The 18,471-nt window shown below is 46.5% G+C and overlaps 1 protein-coding gene across 1 annotated transcript in view; it reads left to right on the forward strand.

Moving 5' to 3' along the window:
- Window positions 1-18,471, forward strand: part of CACNA1B (calcium voltage-gated channel subunit alpha1 B) — a 196,258-nt gene that overhangs the window by 73,023 nt on the left and 104,764 nt on the right. The window contains exons 5-6 of the mRNA XM_015878810.2: window positions 882-1,034; window positions 3,606-3,793. Of these exons, the coding sequence (XP_015734296.1) occupies window positions 882-1,034; window positions 3,606-3,793 (341 nt within the window). The remainder of the gene's footprint in view (window positions 1-881; window positions 1,035-3,605; window positions 3,794-18,471) is intronic.

The following is an 18,471-nucleotide window of genomic DNA, read 5'->3' on the forward strand; positions in this document are numbered from 1 at the left end:
TGGCCGTATGGCACCACCACCTCTCTGGGCAACGATATTTTCCCATACGGCACTATTTGATTTAGTGAAAGCTGTGCTCATTGTGTATTTTTCCCCCCTGTAATAACTGTAAAACTCAAGGCTCACTCGCACAATCGTCTTATATGCTTTTCTTCTACACTCCTAGGTAGTTTTTCCTCTCCGGTAGATTTTAATGCTTTTAATTTTAATCCTGTATGACCTCGGAGTGCCCTCAGCAGTGCTGAGCAGTGCAAGGTGGTGAGACAGCGATGACCCTTCCTTCTCAGCACCTTACAGTAGGCCACCAAGGTGGCTTTCAGCTGCCAGTTATCGCTGAATTTATTTTGTTATGTGCGTCTGCATGACGTTATCTGACACCTCCATCTCGCCAGCCTCTCTAGCCTTATCTCCCCTGGTTTTAATTGAAAATGAGTTTTAGTGCCTGCGAGAAAGCTATAGATGGAGAGCCCTGGGAGGAGGGCGTTTGAGTCTGGTTTTGTTCCTTCTGCTTCTATGCTGGTTTTATGGAAGCAGAACTCAGGCCACCAGCACTGTCAGGGGAGATGCTCTAAGGGTCTGGTTTGGTCCCTGGCTGAATTTGGGGACTCCACCAACTGCAGAGAACGTCTTTTTTAGTCTCTGAAGCTTAAGAGACCTTTGAATCTGGGATCTGAAGAAAGGAGATCAGAAAAAGATAACTTTCCTGGTTGCGTGTCTGAAATATTGAGTGTGTGAAGGCTTTACAGCGCCCAAGGAAAGAAGCACTGCGTGGTGTTCCAGTCCTCATCTGTCCCTTAGATACCCCATGTCCCCTGCCTCACCCCCCTTCCCCAGCCCTCGTTTTCCTCCCCTTCCTGATGGCCTGTATTTCCCTGTCCCAGGTTTGCAGGTCGTCCTCAAGTCCATCATGAAGGCGATGGTGCCTCTGCTTCAGATTGGGCTGCTCCTCTTCTTCGCCATCGTGATGTTTGCCATCATCGGTTTGGAGTTCTACATGGGGAAGTTTCACAAAACCTGCTTCTCTAATGAGACAGGTGAGTTTGGAGCTTTGCTGCCATCATGGTGTGTCTTGTTGCACTCTGAGATCCCATGCTTTCCATCTCCACTTCCATCCTTTGCCAGTGGGCAGAAGGATATAGATACAGATATATTTGTATTTCCTCCCCAGAAACCTAGTTAGCTTGGAATGGAAAAATAAAACCCAGCACTGTGTTCTCTGCAAACAACCCTGACATCAGCAATGACTGAGAGGTCCCAGTGCCAAGCTGGGGGCTGAGAACAGACTTTGTCACTGTGCCCCATGGTGTGTGTATGACTGCTGCTTACTGAGTGACCCCCTGCATGTCACATCTCTGCCCCACAGCACCCGGCATCTCGGTGGTGCAGAAAGCAGCTCTGCTTACAGGCACTGAACCCTACCATTCTCATCCTTATGCACTTGTGGTTGGGTGAGTTATGGGGATCGATGCCACCTGCTTTGCAGGAAATGATGCTTCTGGAAAGGCAGTGAGGCTTCCTGGCTCTGCAGTCCCTGAGCGGAGCAGCAGAGCATCCCACAATGCTGTCAGTGCAGCCTTTTAAACCCTAAGTGCTCATCAGCTCCAAAGAGGTGCATTAACGAGCCCAGGCCTGAGACCATGGGCTGAGAAAGCTGACTTCAGCATGTGAATGTGAACCTCGTTAAAAAGACTCCCGTGTTAAAGGGTCACAGTTTGGGGGATGAGGAGTTGCTCACGTTGGTGTCAATTCAAATCCACAAAGTGAAAAACCTCCCGAGATATTTTCCTGGAACTGGGGACCAATGAAGGGTATCAGTCATGAATTCAGGTCACTGTGGAGGGAAGAAAGTGGAAGTGTCAGCAGTCAGCGTTGCTGTAGCCCAGTAGCCCTGCAGGAACAAACTGTGACGGAGGGATGCTGGGGTCCAGACTATGGCAAAAAGTTCATTTGAGGCTGTCAGCACTCAGCCAGGCATGAAAAATGGGTAAAATAAATGAGTAGCTGTGTATTGTCTGATGGGTGCCAGACTTGTTTTCCTCTCCTGGCAGCCTCCGTGCAGTCTTATTCTGCAGACACAGGATAGTTTTTAAGCAGATGTCCACTGCAGCTCGCCCAGGCCAAACCCTCTGAATCTGCTCTAAAAACCAGGGGGCATCACATTTACTTCCCATTTTTCCCCGGTGTGCTCCCTTTCTTCCTCTATTTACTTCAGCTTTAGGTGTAGGGACCAGTTCAGCTCTGTTGGTGTCTTTCTTTCCAAGAGAAAAAAGATACTGATTGCTTTTTTAGAGCTGCAAAAGGCCAAAGAGATTCTGTTAGAGCCCACAGACGATCAGCCTGAGCCAGGTTTGGTATCTCTTTGCACAGCCCTGTCTCACCAACCCCTTCCCAAAGCCTGCAGTGACCCAGGTGGGAGCTGGGGAGCGATGCCCTGCATTGAGGTGTTGAGTCAACAGGAAAAGCCTGTACATGCACACACATCCTGCAGCCACGCTGATGGTTTTGTTTTCCTCCTGCAGGCTTTGCTCTGTGGAAAGATTATTCTTAATTATTGTTAGCGCCGCTTTTGTTTCCTCCCCCTGGTGAATTTGATTTTTGTGGAGTTTGCTGCTCCACCACCAGAACGTGTCGCTTTTAAAACCATTTAATATTTCCAGAATTGCAACTCCGTGTAAGCAGGGACGTCGCTTGGTTTATTTATTTACTTTGAAAAGCCAGCACTTTATTTTTCCAAACTGCTCTCTGCTGGTGCTCACGATGTCTATGGAGGGCTGCAATGACTCACTCATGGGATGCTTCTGGCCATCCCCAGTGGCCCTGAACCATTGCAGACTGCTTTCCCCTTTGTGTTCCCCGAACCAGAGCTCAACAGAGCAGCCCCATCCCTGCTGCTGGATGCTGTCTCTGACCTTGGGGCAGAAACATGGAGCTTACAGTGAGACTGGAGCTGAGCAATTAGCTGTGTGAAACTGTATATGTATCTTACAGCATTTTCTTATTTTCATAGTGCTTCTGATCAGTGGCACCAGCGGGCATGGGTTAGTGATGGGCCTTGGTTGGTCAGGTTGGACGTGGTGATCCTGAAGATCTAACNGCTCAACAGAGCAGCCCCATCCCTGCTGCTGGATGCTGTCTCTGACCTTGGGGCAGAAACATGGAGCTTACAGTGAGACTGGAGCTGAGCAATTACGTTTCTAAACCTTTGATTGTATTTTACTGCACTATTTCTTTTTCATAGTGCTTCTGATCAGTGGCACCAGCGGGCATGGGTTAGTGATGGGCCTTGGTTGGTCAGGTTGGACGTGGTGATCCTGAAGATCTAACCCAGATGATGATGATCCTGTATATGATGTGGTTGAGCACTGGGGTGAACTGTGGGCAGCTCAGAGGTAGTTCTGCTCCACTCTGCCACTTAACTGCCCCTCAAAGCATGGCGGTATACATTTGCTTGCATGAGCATAACATCTTTTACATGTCCAGAGTGGCACCAAGGAATCAGGAAATGCAAACCAGGTTCACGTGATGGTGCAAGGAGGATCCAGCAGTGCCAGCTGCTTTGGCTGGCTTTGATCAGTAAGTTTTTCTCCCTCTTTTCTCTCATACAGGTGAAGAGGTGGGAGATTTTCCTTGTGGAGAGGAGCCTCCTGCCAGGCAATGTGAGAGTGGGACGACCTGCAGGGAGTACTGGCAAGGGCCCAACTACGGCATCACCAACTTTGACAACATCCTCTTTGCTGTGCTCACCGTCTTCCAGTGCATCACCATGGAGGGATGGACTGACATCCTCTACAATGTGAGTCTATAGCTGGGGCTGTGGGGCTCCTGGGTGCTGGTTTGCATTGCGCTGTCTTGTGCTTTGTTAGGATCTTCCCATATTTCCACAGTGGGTCTAACAGGTCTGAGGGATGATCCCAAGTGTTTTGTACTTCCATTTCCTAGGACAGTAAAGGGCATCATCCAGTACAGCAGCACAAAGGAGACAGCGCTTTTCAACTTGCTTTAGGAATGGGGATGATTTTGCAATGTATGACTGCATCAGCTGCTTCTTTCTGTTGACTGTGGTAGGAAGGATGGTCTGACAGCTATTTGTGGATGATCTGAATTACCATGTCCTATCTTAGGCAGAAGTGCCAGTGTGGAAAATAAACCATAGCAGCATTAATAGACCATTTCCTTGACTGGTAGGACTAGAAAATATTCCATCTACTTCATTACAGACTTTGGACCCACGCTGGGCTCTTATGTAGACCTTCCTGTGAAGGTTTCTGTAGCAACAGGGAAGTATTATTAATATCAACCACAGTAAATTGCAAGGTACAGATCATCAGGGCTTGAAGCTGATATATCTGATTTATCACCTTTGCCATCCATAGCTCAGTTCCTCTGTTTCTTCCAAGTCTTTACCTGCTTAAGGTGATCTCTAGAAGGGCCTGTTTTCCCACTGCACGCCCTCCCCTTGCCCTGAAACTTTATCACACAACTGGGTTCTCCCACTCTCATTCAACAATCCCATTCCTTCCTCTATTGCCAACTGTTGTAAGAAAAGCCCATTAGCGTCCTGGCTGGGATTGATTAATCAATATGTGGTCTATTAGATCATTTTCTCCCAAACTGCTTTTTGTACCACATGCAAAAAACAGAGCTTAGTACTGGGGCATTGATTGTGGGGGTTGCTTTGAATACTGTTATTGTATCATTTTAGATGTCCCTTAATCTAATTGGAAATAGTTGTTTGGATGAGATGCAGCATGTATTTGCTGTAGAACATCAGGCCTTGCCTGAGACCCCAACCTTGGTTAGACTTCCATGGTTGATGGGTTCACAACTCTGTTGGCTTGGAGGATCTCTGGATGCTTTACTTGCAGCGTGGTGCTACCAAACCACTTTGCAGCCTTCCCACATGTGGTGCCTGCAGCCAGCTCTGCGCCTCCTCCTGAGCCCCATTCCCATGCTGTTCTTCTTGGTGAAGAGCTGGCTGTCCTTCTGCAGGTTAACAGCCAAGAAAAGATGTGGGTGGAGAAGATGCACCCTTAAGTTTTTAACAGCTTCAGTCATTGGCTGTTCTCTGGTTGCTTGGCTTTCATCTTGCTTTCTCCCAGGCTCTCTCTGGGTTTGTCAAAAAGAAGCAAAAAAAAAGAAAGAAAACTGAGAAAAAAAGAAGCAAAACTCGCAGCCTTGCTGCAGTTATGGCAGCACAACGATGCACTGAGTGTCCGTGGCTAACAGCAATGCAAAGAGTCCTTCCAGCTCTGACCTGTCCCACATCTCAGTTGCAATCAGCTGGGTTCCTACTGCAGCCATGCTGGATTAGCAGGAAGTGTTGCCTCTTGCATCCAGGAAGATTTTGCAGTGGTATAATGTGTTTTTCTGCCAGCTCTCCTGAAGGAAAGCTGCATTCCCCAGGTGCAGGATCCTCGTTGGAGCTATGAACCTACTTCCAACGTGTAGCTTAATTAAGATCTGCAAAGGTCCGTGAGACTACAAGATACAGTCTGTGTAAACTGTGACTATGCATTAATAAGGAACAAAGCTGGTGCTTCTCCCACCAAGCAGAAACCGAGGAAGGCTGGTCTTCTCTTCCCTTGGCCCTTATCTGACTACTGCCATACGCTGGGTTTGCTTGGCTGGAGTGGGTTTGCTGCCTTACTTTTACACACCCTCCTGATGTCAAAGCATCAGATGGCCCTACCTCGGATCCTTCTTTAGTGTTGAAATCCCTGGGAGGCCAGGCAGCGTAAAACTGAGTGCAATTACGGGGAAGCTGAGGTTACCGGCTGCTTCCTTAATGGACCCTTCATTTCCTCCTTGAAAATAGTGATTGATTGATCGGGCTGCATGAATGGGGCTTTGTTTCTGCTCCTCTTCCTGCTATGGGGTGCTAAGAGCTAGAATTTGTCTTTGCAGTCAGGATGGGGTCGGTCGCAGTGAGGTGGCTTCACCACTTCTGCATTGACACAACCAGAGGACAGAGCTGCCTGCCCTGAAAGCAGCTTCAAGGCAGAAAAATGAGGGCTGTGTCTGAAGGTTGATGTAAACTGATGCTCACGAGAAGAGGGAGCTTGGGCTCGAGTCCGATGACTTGGCTGAGGTCTTTCCAAAGGTTCCAATGAGAGCTGCTTTGTGAGGGTTATTGAGTCATTTCATGACTTCACATGGTGTGCAGATGCAGCTTCCATACATTCCTTGCCATCAAAGGCAAGGCTTTGCAGTCAGTAATTACCTTGCCAGTATCCACTCCTCCCGTGATAAATGGAGGAATTAAGAGGGCAGAGAGAATGCTGGCTCACAAATCTCAGCCCAATTTTTCCTTGCTGATCCTCTGTTTATACTTCCACAGAGTTTCGTTTTAATTGGGGCCAAAGAAAGCTTTCTAGCAAGGCTTTATCTGGAGGGTGATTTATGCTCCAAGCAAAAAGACTGAATCGTTAATCAGGTGAAATGCGTTAGGAGTAAGCTGGGGAAAACTCCTTCCTGAGTCAGCAGCACAAAAGCACCAGAGCAATATCTCCACAGGAGCACTTCTATGGGCTGCAGATTTGAGGTGCTGCTTATAGCCAAAAAACCATGAGGAGCAACAGGTGATTTGGGGAGGTCATTGTGTGCAAAGGACTGGAGACAAGAAAGTACCTTTTGTCTTCTGAAGTAGAACCAGAGCATCTTTTGGACTGGTTTATATATTCAGTGGTTTGGGAAGGTTTTCGGGCTCAGTGCTGTGGCCCTTTTGAAGTTGCCTGGTACGTAACCCTCTGGGAGGTACAGTTGTGCTTTTGCAGTTGAGGTGCACACTGAGCTTCCGAGGAGCGTGTTTTGGAGCTTTGTGGTCCCATTTCTCCTGCAGGAAACCATGGTTCAAACCTGACTCACCTGAAGCTGGTAGGAAGCTGCATGTTGACTTTGAAGGCAGCAGACTTTCACCTTTTATCGTTCCTCTGCAGGAGCTCAAGGATAACATGGTGGAATTTGCTTTGCAAAACAGGGGCTCCTTGCAGGAAAGGAGAAATGTCAAAGTATGCGCTCACTCTCTTTTGATCTTAATGGCAAGAGATTTTCCTGTTTCTTCTATTTTCTACTGTCAAATATTAGTGTCCAATGGGTATTACAAGAGCGTGGACTGGGCCTAACCTCTAATATGCTTGTAAGTAGAAAGGAACAGTTCAAATAAAATGTAAGTTTGCCCTAAATTGGATCTCAACTAGAACTATACCCTCACTGAATTTAGGATGATTCACTTGGTATTTTTTCACTCCTTTTTGTATCTTTGAATTTCCTGATTCCTACAAAGACACTGGAAGAGAAGGTCGGGATGTAATTATTGTTCCATGCCCAGCCCAGCGGTGGGGGCTGTGTTAGAATTTATTGGGGCAGAAGAAAATCTGTTTTTCCCAGTTGTTTGGAGAGATGACGTGTGTTTCTGGGGACTTCTGGCTTTCTGATGTTGTGCTGCCTGAACCGAAGTGCTGTCTGGGAACGTGCATCTGAGTGAAGCCTGGGATGTGAGTGCAGGGAGAACATAAACCACAAATCCCTGGGATCTGGTGTTCACCAGCACTGAGCATTTACTGTCACAATGAGGTTGCTCTTGGAAATACATTGAGCATGATAAGAGATGCTCGTGTCCAAGCACTGGTGCTGGCAGTGCACATACAATGCGTGCTGGAGCAGTGGCAGCTCAGCACCTGTACCAGAGTTAGGTGCTGCTGCAAGGATGTGAATGATGATGCTCTTTTTCTCCTGGCAGTTTCATAAAGAAGGCAAAATCCCTGAATGCTGTTAGTGTTAAATAGTATTTACTATCCAGTTAGGATGACTGTAATCTTCTAATAAGCATCAGGCATCTCCTGCATGCACAAAGGGTGATGGATAATCCCTCTTACTGCTGCTTGAGGGGTAGTGTTGGTTTCTGGTTGTTCGGTACAACCAATTGCTTACAGGAAAGTTAAGCAGAGATGTCTGGAATGAGTTGGTGCACAGACCTGGTTACAGAGGTGTGGGTTTCACCCATGCTTCATGCTGATTCTCAGCCTGCTGCATCCCATCGTGCTGTTGCAACGTGTATTTGGCTCGAGTAACAGGGAAGATCATTATTGTGCAGAAAGACGAATCTTTGAGGCTGACATCCCTTCATTTAAATTGTTATAATCACTTGTTTGTGGCAGTCATGTAGCCCTCAGCATCTCTCCCATGCTTCAAAAATTCTTGTACAAACAGAGCTACCCTGTTTGTACCCTGCTCCAGGCACCAACCTAATGGCTACGTGAAAATAACAAGCGTTCTCCATGCCTTAAAACCCTCCCCAGAACTCCATGCTCTGTCCTAAGCACCTTGCTATGGAGCAGAAGGTGGACTGGAATTCTCACTTAGGTTTCCTGAGGGAGATGTCTAACAACAGGCTTTGAAATATCACTGTTAGTGATAAGACCTGGTTGGCTGTACGTAATACAGCAGTATAATAAGTAAGCACGAATGAGCAGCACAGCCTTCACCTGCTCAGCTGAATTTATCTTCTGGCCCCTGTGAGACAGATCTAAATGGGAGGAATCTGCACCCCTGATGGGTCCTGTGTGGGAGGATGACCTGCCTGCACAACAGATTTTCACCACTCTAAATTCTGCCTTGGCCAGCATCCATTTATTCATGCCTTCCTCCCCCTTCTCCTGGATCTTGGAGCACCACAGAGTCTGTTTGGCAAAGAGCAAAGTCCCAGATCTTTTAGAATCATAGAACTGTTTGCATTGGAAGGGACCCCCAAAGGCCATCTGTTCCCACTGCCTGCAGTGCTCAGGGACACCCACAGCTCCATCAGTGCTCACAGCCCCATCAGCCTGACTTTGGGTGCCTGAAGGGATGGGGTATCACCAGCTCTCTGGGCAACCTGTGCAGTGCCTCACTGCTTTTACTGTAAACAACATTTTCCTTATAGTCAGCGTAAATCTCCCCTTTTTCAGTTGGAAACCATTTCCCCTTGTCACCAGACCCTGATAGAGTCCATCCTCTTCTTCCTCACAGCCCCCCTGAGAGATGCAGTTGTGCTTCCAAAGATACTGTAATAGCAAATGGGGAACTTGTCTAGGTCTGAAGTAGCTTTGCAATATCTAGATGCTAAGACGGGACTGATGCATGTCTCTGGCCATGCCCGGGTCTCCATCTGTCTGGCAAAACAGTCTGTCTGCCCCCACGTCTGCTGGAAGCTCTCAGTAAAGCTGAAAGGATGGGGCATTTCAGCCCTGATTCAGCACATTGGCCTGCTCAGAAAACCACTTGAGCAAATGGAAATGTAAAGTTGAGCAAGTGTTTAAGCACCTCACCGAATTTTCTGCGTTTTATTGAGTGTCTCAATGAAGGTATATTCAGAATGACTGTGGGGCAGCCACCTCTAGGCTTTGATAGGAGACTTTAACATATACAGCCGGAGAATGACATACATCATACAAACTTAAAGAGCCCTTTCAACAGAGCGATTGCTCTCTGAAAAGAAATGAAAATCTCTCCAAACAACAGCTTAATCACCAGTGCCTGCCAAGAAAAGAAAACTCCAGCTGAAGAAATTCACTTGCAGCTTGACAACATTACAGCAGCGAGGGTATAAGCAGCTCTCTTACATGCCCTGCAATTGGTTTCCTACAAAGGGAAATAAAAGCAGCTGGATGCTTTCAGAAGCATGCCAGCCTGCCTGAGCCACGACTGCTACATCTGTGGTTGAAGTGGAAAAGAATAACAGAAAACTTCTTTGAAAGAAAGAAGCAGAAAAGGACAAGGTGAAGACTTCATATGCAGTTGTAGTTCCTAAAGCAATCCAGAATACCAAGTGCTCGGTGCTCCTGCAGAAGAGGCTGGATGTGCAAGGGATTCAGGATGGTGTCTTTGATCTGTGGACCGCTTGCCCTGGGGCACAGATGAGCTGTGCTAAGAGGTGCAGTATTGACATATGGGGTTGTGCTGTTGTTAGGCAGCTTGACAGTGGGATGAGTGGGATGCTCAGTGTGTGGGTGGGATGCTGGGTTTGGGAGCCTGCACAGATGGTGATCACGGGTCTGTTTGCTGTGCTGTGTCAGTGATAGGGAGGCAAGGAACAGTGCTGGGGCAGAGGTCCTGTGTGCTCAGCATGTTGGCACATATCTTAAGGGTGCTACAAGGTGCAAACTGAGGCTGCTGTTTGGCTGGGGCTTCATCATTCTCCTTCACAAGCAAAGCCTCTCTTCTCCTTTCTCCTCCAGCAGGTAAAGTTTCTAGAGTTATAGAGACTTTGAAATGGGTTGTTTTTTAAATCCACATGCATCTTCTGAGGAAAATAGTTCAGTGGGCATAGTGGTGATGGGTTGATGGTTGAATCTTTTCTGACCTTAATGATTCTATGATTCTTCAAGCAGTGCTCTTGTAGCCCTTATTGCTTGTAGATCTATGCATCAAAGTCAAGCATGCACTCAGCTACTCTCTTAAAGGAGGTAATTGTCCACTAAGTAAGGAAAACAACATAACTGTTCATGAAACAAGACATGCTCTAGATCAAAGTCACCTTGTCTCGGACTGAAAAGTCCTGATAAAGTGAGAGATGTGTGGATCTACAAGGGTTTGTAGCCACACAGGAGCACAGGGTACAGCCCATTGAATTGGCATGTAGCTGGATTAAAAACATACACTCACTTGTTTCCCAACAGGAAAGTGGGTAAATCTGGGGACTTCTGCTGTGCGGGGCTTCTGATGCCCCAGCCAACTTGTGTGAAAGGTGGATTTGTTATTTGCTATGCAATAATCCAATTGCACACAGAGACGAGATATTGATTAATTGTGAAGCAGTGCAAGCTTGGTTCCTAGCTGTTCTTCCACAAAGTGACTGCACCCCGGGATTTTCACTATGCTTTTTTATATGTATTTTTATCACTTGACTCTGCTACAGCCTCTGACCTAAACTGGTCAGTTAAAGATAGGGCTCATCTCCCTACGGCAGGCTGTGTTAGTTGTGCTAATGAACTGATTTATTCAAGGTTCTCCTTTCTTTAAAGAGAAGTTTAGTTGTGGCACTGTGATTAAGAGTTGCTCTGTTCTAATCTAATTAGCAGTTTTGAGGATGGTCATCCTGACGTGGATAAAAGTATATATTGACTGAGACCTGACAAACGAAGCTTGCGCTGCTGCTCTAATTAACATGTTGCATAAAACCTTTGTGGAACATCTTTAGGTGGAGCTGGGAGGATCTTGACCAACTGCCATTTATTTTTCTGCCTGAAATGGGAAAATGGTGGTAAGAAATGAGTTTTGGGCTCCTGCCCTGAGAAGCAGAGCATGCATTGACAAAGGTCTGTTGGACTCGAGGGTCTTGCTGTGTTCTGAAGTTTGTGTGGTTGAGCTCTCAGCTCAAGCTTATTTTGTAGGCTGTAGAAGTGCCTACAAAGGTATTTTTTTTTGCTTATAATTGACTAGAGGAGATAGCTGTACAGCTGGAGGTATTCTCATTAGAAGACAAAACGAGAAGGTGGCCTGACCTAAATAGATCCATACTCTGCACAAACCTAATTCTCTGTTGAGGAATGCACATAACAATAGCCTATTGTTCAGATTGTATGCAACAAAATCAAGAACTTAATTCAGTTAAACAGATTTCTGCTATTGAAAGTTTCACGGGAAGCTTTTGCCTACTGTGTTGGGAGGGAAAATCACGGCTTGAAGTATACAGGCTTTTTTTCTTTCAGGAAAAGTCTAGACCTACATTTAAGCTGATGAGCAAGCCAGTGCATTATTCTTAGGGCTGTCATTATCTGCAGTGATTTTGGGCATCGATCCACAATTTCCCATGGTCATTGTCAGAAAGCGACTGAGTATTGAATTCTTTGTTAAGTGTTCTGGGAATCTGTCCATGTGAGTGGCTCTGTCTTGCTGACTTAGGGGTACAGGCCATGGGGGCTGCTCGGCAAGAAGACAAGTTTATTCTGCATCTACTCACCAGGCCAACAAACTTCATGTTTTAGTCTGAATGTACATTTATCCTGATGTAAATATCGCATGTGTCCTTGAGCAACTGCAGCTGATAAATAACTGTGTCTATGTGCATGTCTAAGTGTTTGTACTCCTCTCTCCTTAGGACTTTAGGAATGATTTTGGGGATAACTTTGTCTATTTGATGAAAGACAGTGTGTTCCTTAAGCCTCGCTGGTTGGTTACACAGTAAAAGAAAAAAAGATCAAGGAAGCCCTGAGCTTAATTCTGAGTGTAACATTACTTACGCATGAGTCTTTTCAAGTAATGAGTGAAATACAAAGAGCTCTTACTTTCCAAGAATCTCAAACTCAAGAGCAGCGCTTGTTTTCCAGTGAGCAGCCCTTCCACAACCTCTGTGCTAACCTTCTGGGGGCACTTGGCAATGTAAGGTCTCTCCCTTCTCAGAAAACAGGTTTTGGCTGTGTGCTCAGAGAAGAGAAACCTGAAGGCAACGATGGCCACTGCGGTGCCTGTTTTAATAATAGATTAAACTGGAGTTGTGCTGCCCATTAGGATCTCTGTTTGAGTCACACTTAGTTGAAATAAGTAGTTGGTTTTACTTGTAATCTGGCATTTAAATGATGAATATTAAATGCATGTAGGTAAGGTTTGCTATTTGTTAGATGATGCCATTGAGAGCTTTGAATTAAAAGGGGTCTGGCTTGGTGCAGATGGTGCTGCTGGGTAGACCATGGGTTGGTCTGTGGGTCATCAGCAATGGTTTCCTTTCATCCATGGCTGAACAGAAGTTGCAAGGAGTGCTGAGGTTGCAGGTAGCCAGGGAGCTGTTTTGAGGTGTCTCTGGTTAGAGCCTTGGACATTCTGGGCTCTGTTTGTCATTGTGCTGCTGACTTGCTCTGTTGTCATGTAGAAGATGCTCATATGTGTAAAATGCTTGTTCCTAATGAGGTCTGTGCTGTAACTGCCCAGTGTGGTTCCTGGGTAACTGGTTGCATGATTGTTGGGTAATGCTTTCTCCTGGTTACTCCATCATAGATCTGACCTTCCTTAGCATGAACAAACATTGCCCGTTTCCTACAGGAGTTGCTTAGACCCAGTTTACATTCATAATTCAAGTCCAAAGCTGTTTAAAATAAGAAAGAGGGGAGATTAGCAAAAATAAATAGGTAGAGTCCCTTGGCCTGCTTGTAATTTCTAACAGTGAATGAGAGTTTTCACAGCACCGGGCACACTCATGAATAGAGCAGCTGAGTGAGTCCATGCTATCAGGGCACAGAATGAATTTTGTATCGAGAAGTCCTGTTAGCATATTTATGTATTGATTTGTTGGAGCCGTAAGCCTGCAGATCAAGGCATAAAGCATCAGCACTTCTGCTTTTTCCATCTCACCAGCTCTGTGCTTCTTTGGAAAGTATAAGGCTGGAAGAGGGAAGATGCAAGGGGAAGGATTTGGGCTTCTGTTTTAATTTGGTTGAATTAACGTTATTACTTTGTGTAACAACTGTACTTAGAACACGCTTGTCTGTGGCTAACAATATCCTAGGACAATTTAAATGCTGCCAGAATCAAGGATTTTACCAGGAGTCATCTTTTGATTTTTGAGTTGATCTCAGTAGTGAATAACTCTGTTTTCCGCTCTAAATATCCAGTGACAAAGGTGTTGGATGCTCCTTTTGAGGGCAGAAGGATTATATCACTGTTTCAGAACAGATTCTAGTGTTATGAGAGTCAAAAGATTCATGGATGTGTGGATCCAGGCAGTAGCAGTGGATTGTTATTTTCTAACATCAGTGAAGCAGCCTGACTCATATCCTGAAGGTAAAAAGTTGGAGTGCAATAACTCAAAGGTCTTCTGTGATGAGAGAGGAACTTCTCAGAAACATTGATTTGGGTATAAATGGACCAGGGCTGTGTAGAGAACCTCTTCCCCGACAGCTCACTTTGAGCAGACGTGTTCAGGATTTGGTTGCTTTTAGCTGATGTAAAAAGCAGCATAGAAGGCCAGTGGGCACTTGGAATGCTTTTCTTTCAGCTGCTGACCTCCAGGACAAGTGCTGTCACAAGCCAAAGAGCCTCCAGAAAGCACTCTGCCGCAAAGTCCAAAATCCATTTGGGAGTTACCATGAAGGTACAGAAGGCACAGATATGATGTATTAAAGGAGGGGACTGTGTGATCATTTGCTGTTAGTTGGACCTTGGGTGAACCTCTGGGGTTCCTGAGATCTTGTCCTTCCCATGCCATGTGTGGAGACCTGCAGCTCAGGAGTTACCTTTAGAGCACGTGTAAGCAGACAAAATGACAAGGCAATGGAAGGATGCTCAAGGGGGGGGACTATCTGAATCCCAATCCACCTCTGTCTCAGTGCATGCAAGAATGCCATTTGGGCTGACCCCTGATGCCATTAACCAACCCATCCTACTTTTCTCCTTCACACAGACGCGCACACCAGGCAGGTGCTCCGTCATCTGCTTCCTGTGGGTCGTACAACCCCTGAGCATCAATTGGACGTGCATCTCTTTGCCAATTTAATTTTGCTTGGAAGGGTCAGTCACCAGCAGTTCCCCATCCCTGGCTGTCGTGTTCCTGCAGAGCTCAATACCAGATGCTCATTGCAAATGGACTGTAACATCTGAAAGTCAGTAACCAAAGTTATTGGACTGACTTTGTGCCAAGGTTTTTATTTAAGCTGTGATTGACAAAAAAAGGGAAAAAAAAAACCACCTCAAAATAATTGAATGCAGCAATTTTGTAGATTCTGATATTTCATATGATAAACCAGGATGTGGGGTCAGGACTTGAAAGATAGGACTTATCTCACTGTTTCTCATAGTGGTCTACTGAGAAATCTGGGAGCAACGCTCCTCTTACCTGCCTGTGACCTCATTTCACATGCTGTAAACCCAAGGATATTCTTCCCCTTTGCAGGATGTGGTGGTGATTCTGGGTGACAACCCTTATTTCTGAGGGGTTCGTTTGAGCCTGTGATGATTTTGTGGGTAGATCAGTCATTAATTCCACAATTTGCCTTCTCAGCAAATTTGTGTTTGCTGCCCTTATAGTGTCCTGTGCAAGGTCTTTCTCTGATAAAAAGAGCTCAGCAGGAGGGACTTGGTGCCTGGAGAAAACGTGCTGGATAGAGCAGGGCTCCGTGTGCTTGTTGTGAGTGTTTTTCATTGCTGTGGTTTTGCTTTGTTCCTGGTAACTTCCATGTTTGCCTAATCCTAAGATAGGAACAGGCAGAAATGAATCAAACATGAATAGTGTTGCTAATTAACAGGAAAGAATTGTGAGAAATCAAATGAAAGGTAAATAAAGTTCATCTCTCAGAGACAGCCCAGAGATTCCCCCAAAGCAAAAGCACTTATCTAAGGGAAGATTGCACTTTAATTGCCCCATATAAGCCAGGGTCTGCCATTGGCTGAATTAAAGCGAGTGAACTCTAGATGTACTTCACGTTTTGATTAAAATCATAGTAGGGAGCTGAGGTCTGTTTCAGCTTGGGCTGTATCTGTCAAATTAGATCTCTTCTTTATTGAAACCTGCTTTGGAAACTTCTCCAAAGATTTGTATGCTGGTCCATTAATTGCTTGTCATTCACATCAACGGAGTGTGCTGAGAGATGGACAAATAGCGTCTTCCTTGGAGAGATGAGAAAATTGCCTCCAGGTTGTAGTTCCTTTCTAAAGTGGCTGAGAGAAGAAAGGTGTAAGCAGCAGAATGGGTCCTTGTTTAGGAAAGGGAGAGATTTTCCTCTTCTAGTGGTATTTAAAAGGGCTGTGGGCACTGCAGGGTGGTGGCAGCTCTTTTGCTTGCACCAGCTGCAGACTGCACGTCCCTCAGCTCTGAGATTCACCCAGACCATGGCTCCAGTGCTCACTTTGCTGGCTGTTGGTAGGTGACACACGTGCCCAGATGTGTAGGAATCCCCCAGTCACCTCCTACGTGAAATACAGATTTAAGTCCCGTGTTTCAGAATATAGATGTGTTCTGTAACGTAGCTGGAGGAGTGTGGGAATGTGTGGGCAGCTGTGCTGTCTGCTTAGAGATAAGAGGGGGGTGAGGATTTGGGGGATTGTTCTTTGTTTGACTTGCTCTAATTTTCTGTCTGTAAATCTCCTGAAACCTCAGGTTTGCCATCCGCTGAACAGAGACAGGAGCTCCCCTGTTTCCAAGGCTGCGTGTAAACCAGATTTCACATCATGTTTGTACATCATGTTGGGATTCCAGAACAAGGAACCTATCACTGATGCAAACTCTGGAGCACGCCCAGAGAAGGACAGTGAAGCTATGAAGGGTCTGGAGCACAAGCTTATGGGGAACAGCTGAAGGAACTGGGATGGGTCAGTCCAGGAGTTAGACACAACTGCCATCTTGTTGGCATACTGAGGCAGTGGCCCAACTGTTTGCATTAGTGCTGGCCTTCCCCTGCTCTCAGACAGGTTGCATGAGGCCTGGCTGTGGGAAGCACCTCGTGCTTGGCTGGAGTACACTCTGTTCTCTTGGCTCTATTGGGAGCTCAGGGCATTAATCTCCCTGCATGACAGAAACCTTTTAGCTCCTGCATTTGTTACAGATGACAGTATTCATCCACTCATCTCTGCTGGGAGGTGGCCATAGGGTGGCTGCTTGAGGATGCTGTCAGTCTGGTTGGTGCTGCATGACAGGGAGAAGAAAGCTCTCTGATTAAGGCTGAAGTTATCCTTAGGCACCCAGCTATGACCTGGGCTCTACAGTTGAGTACTGGGCTCAATACAGCAGAATCACATGGAGAAGCCTAAAGAAGTGCAGGGGTGGATTTAGGTCAGACGTGTAGGAAACACAGAGGTGAAAGATGGGAAACATCTGTGAAAGGTGTATTTGGCTGCTCATGCTGGGTGAGAAGCAGCTTGCAGATGAGCAGAGGTTGGGCATAGGAGGCATGATAATGGACATGTGCTATTCATGCAAGTGCCCAGGGCATTGCTGCAGCAAGGCTTCACTTTGCTATGGGCACTATTAAGGTGCTGCTGGTGAAAGCAGGGGGCGAGGAGCAAGGGAGCCCTCCTGCAAGTTGGTGCTTCATCCTGATGTAACTGTGGCACATCGTTACAAGTACTTTGTTTCAACTTCTTCCCTATTGGGTTAGGCTGGCAGATAGAATCAAGTGGCACTGACAGTCAGCCAGGCGTTACTGGGGCGAAATATGTCAGCTGGAACATTGAAATTGATTTTTGTCTTTTGGCTCATTCTGCTTAATGAGCAAGTCTGGAGCTGGGCCACAGCCCAAGGCCCAGCTGCTGTGTGCAAGGAGGAGCCTGCAGGACTTTCCTGGAGCAGAGGAGAGTGGCTTTCCTATCAGCTCCCAGGTTTGATTCAATGAAGCATCTCATCGTGGCAGAGCTGCTGCCATAAACACTGCTTGGGTTCTAATGTGTTTAGCAGCACTGAGAAAGGCACTGCACGTCTGTGAAGGCTCTGCTTTCATGGGAGGAGATTTCTGCTCACCTGTTTGCTGCTGGTTTGTCCTATGGGTTGTCCTGAGTCCTTATGTGAGAGAGAAGTGACAGAGCAAGGCTCTGCCCTGCCCTGAGCATCAAGGCAGTCTAGCAGGAGCTCGGAGGAGGGTGGTTAATTAGTCGTATTTCAGCACATTTCATTTTAAGGGCTTTGATCGTGGCATGGAATTGTGGATCTGTCGCCAAGTTTGGGCTTCAAATGAATAAATAAATGATAAACGATCATTTGGCAGCAGTGAACCTGCTGCACTCTCTTTGCATGTTTATGTGGTTTCTCTTCACCCATCTGTTCCCTTCTTTCAGCTCTTCCTTTTGGGTTTCAGCCCCTTTTGCCTGGCTGATGGCAGCTCCCAGCCTTACTGTGCAATGGGTGGCATGAGGGGCTGCCACCACGGTCAGCAAAATGAGAATGGAGGCTGGGGTGTGATGACAACTACTGGAAAGGCATTAAAATCCCTGTAAGGGGACAACAGGCTAAACAGAGTTTTTCTGCCTTTCTGCTTTCATTTTTCCAGCCTGTTTTTCTTCGTTTCTCTGTCTCACAGTGGTTTTGCCTTTGGCAGGGCTGGTAGGTGGCTGGGTAGGTTAGTTCCTTCTCCTCTTGGGTGAGTTGCTGACCAACTCACGTGGGTATTTCTGAAGATGTTGGCTGCTCGGAGAAAGGCTTGTCATTCATTTGACCTGGAAAAGATTCCTTGAGGAGGGATTTGTGCACTGTGTTAGAAACAACTCAGGAGGTGATGAGTTGCATCGGTGTTATGAGCATTATTACCTACATGAAAAGTGATGACGTTGGTCCCCCGTGTCATGGGTGCACTCTACTTATGCAAAGACATTTTGAGGTGGCATTGTGCACACACAGCTGGAATAGCCCTGGCTGCATCTCTTCTGGTTGGATGGGTAGGTCATGCTGTTCTGTGCCCACTGCAGGAGGAGGCAGGAGCAGCAGGAACGTATTTGGGTCTCTGTATTCCTCCCCCTTCTCCATCCCTCACACCTGACATTCTCAGACTGTTGTTTTTTTCACTCACAAGAGCAGAA

Source organism: Coturnix japonica, chromosome 17 (genome assembly GCF_001577835.2).
Source record: "Coturnix japonica isolate 7356 chromosome 17, Coturnix japonica 2.1, whole genome shotgun sequence".
Classification (NCBI taxonomy): domain Eukaryota; kingdom Metazoa; phylum Chordata; class Aves; order Galliformes; family Phasianidae; genus Coturnix; species Coturnix japonica.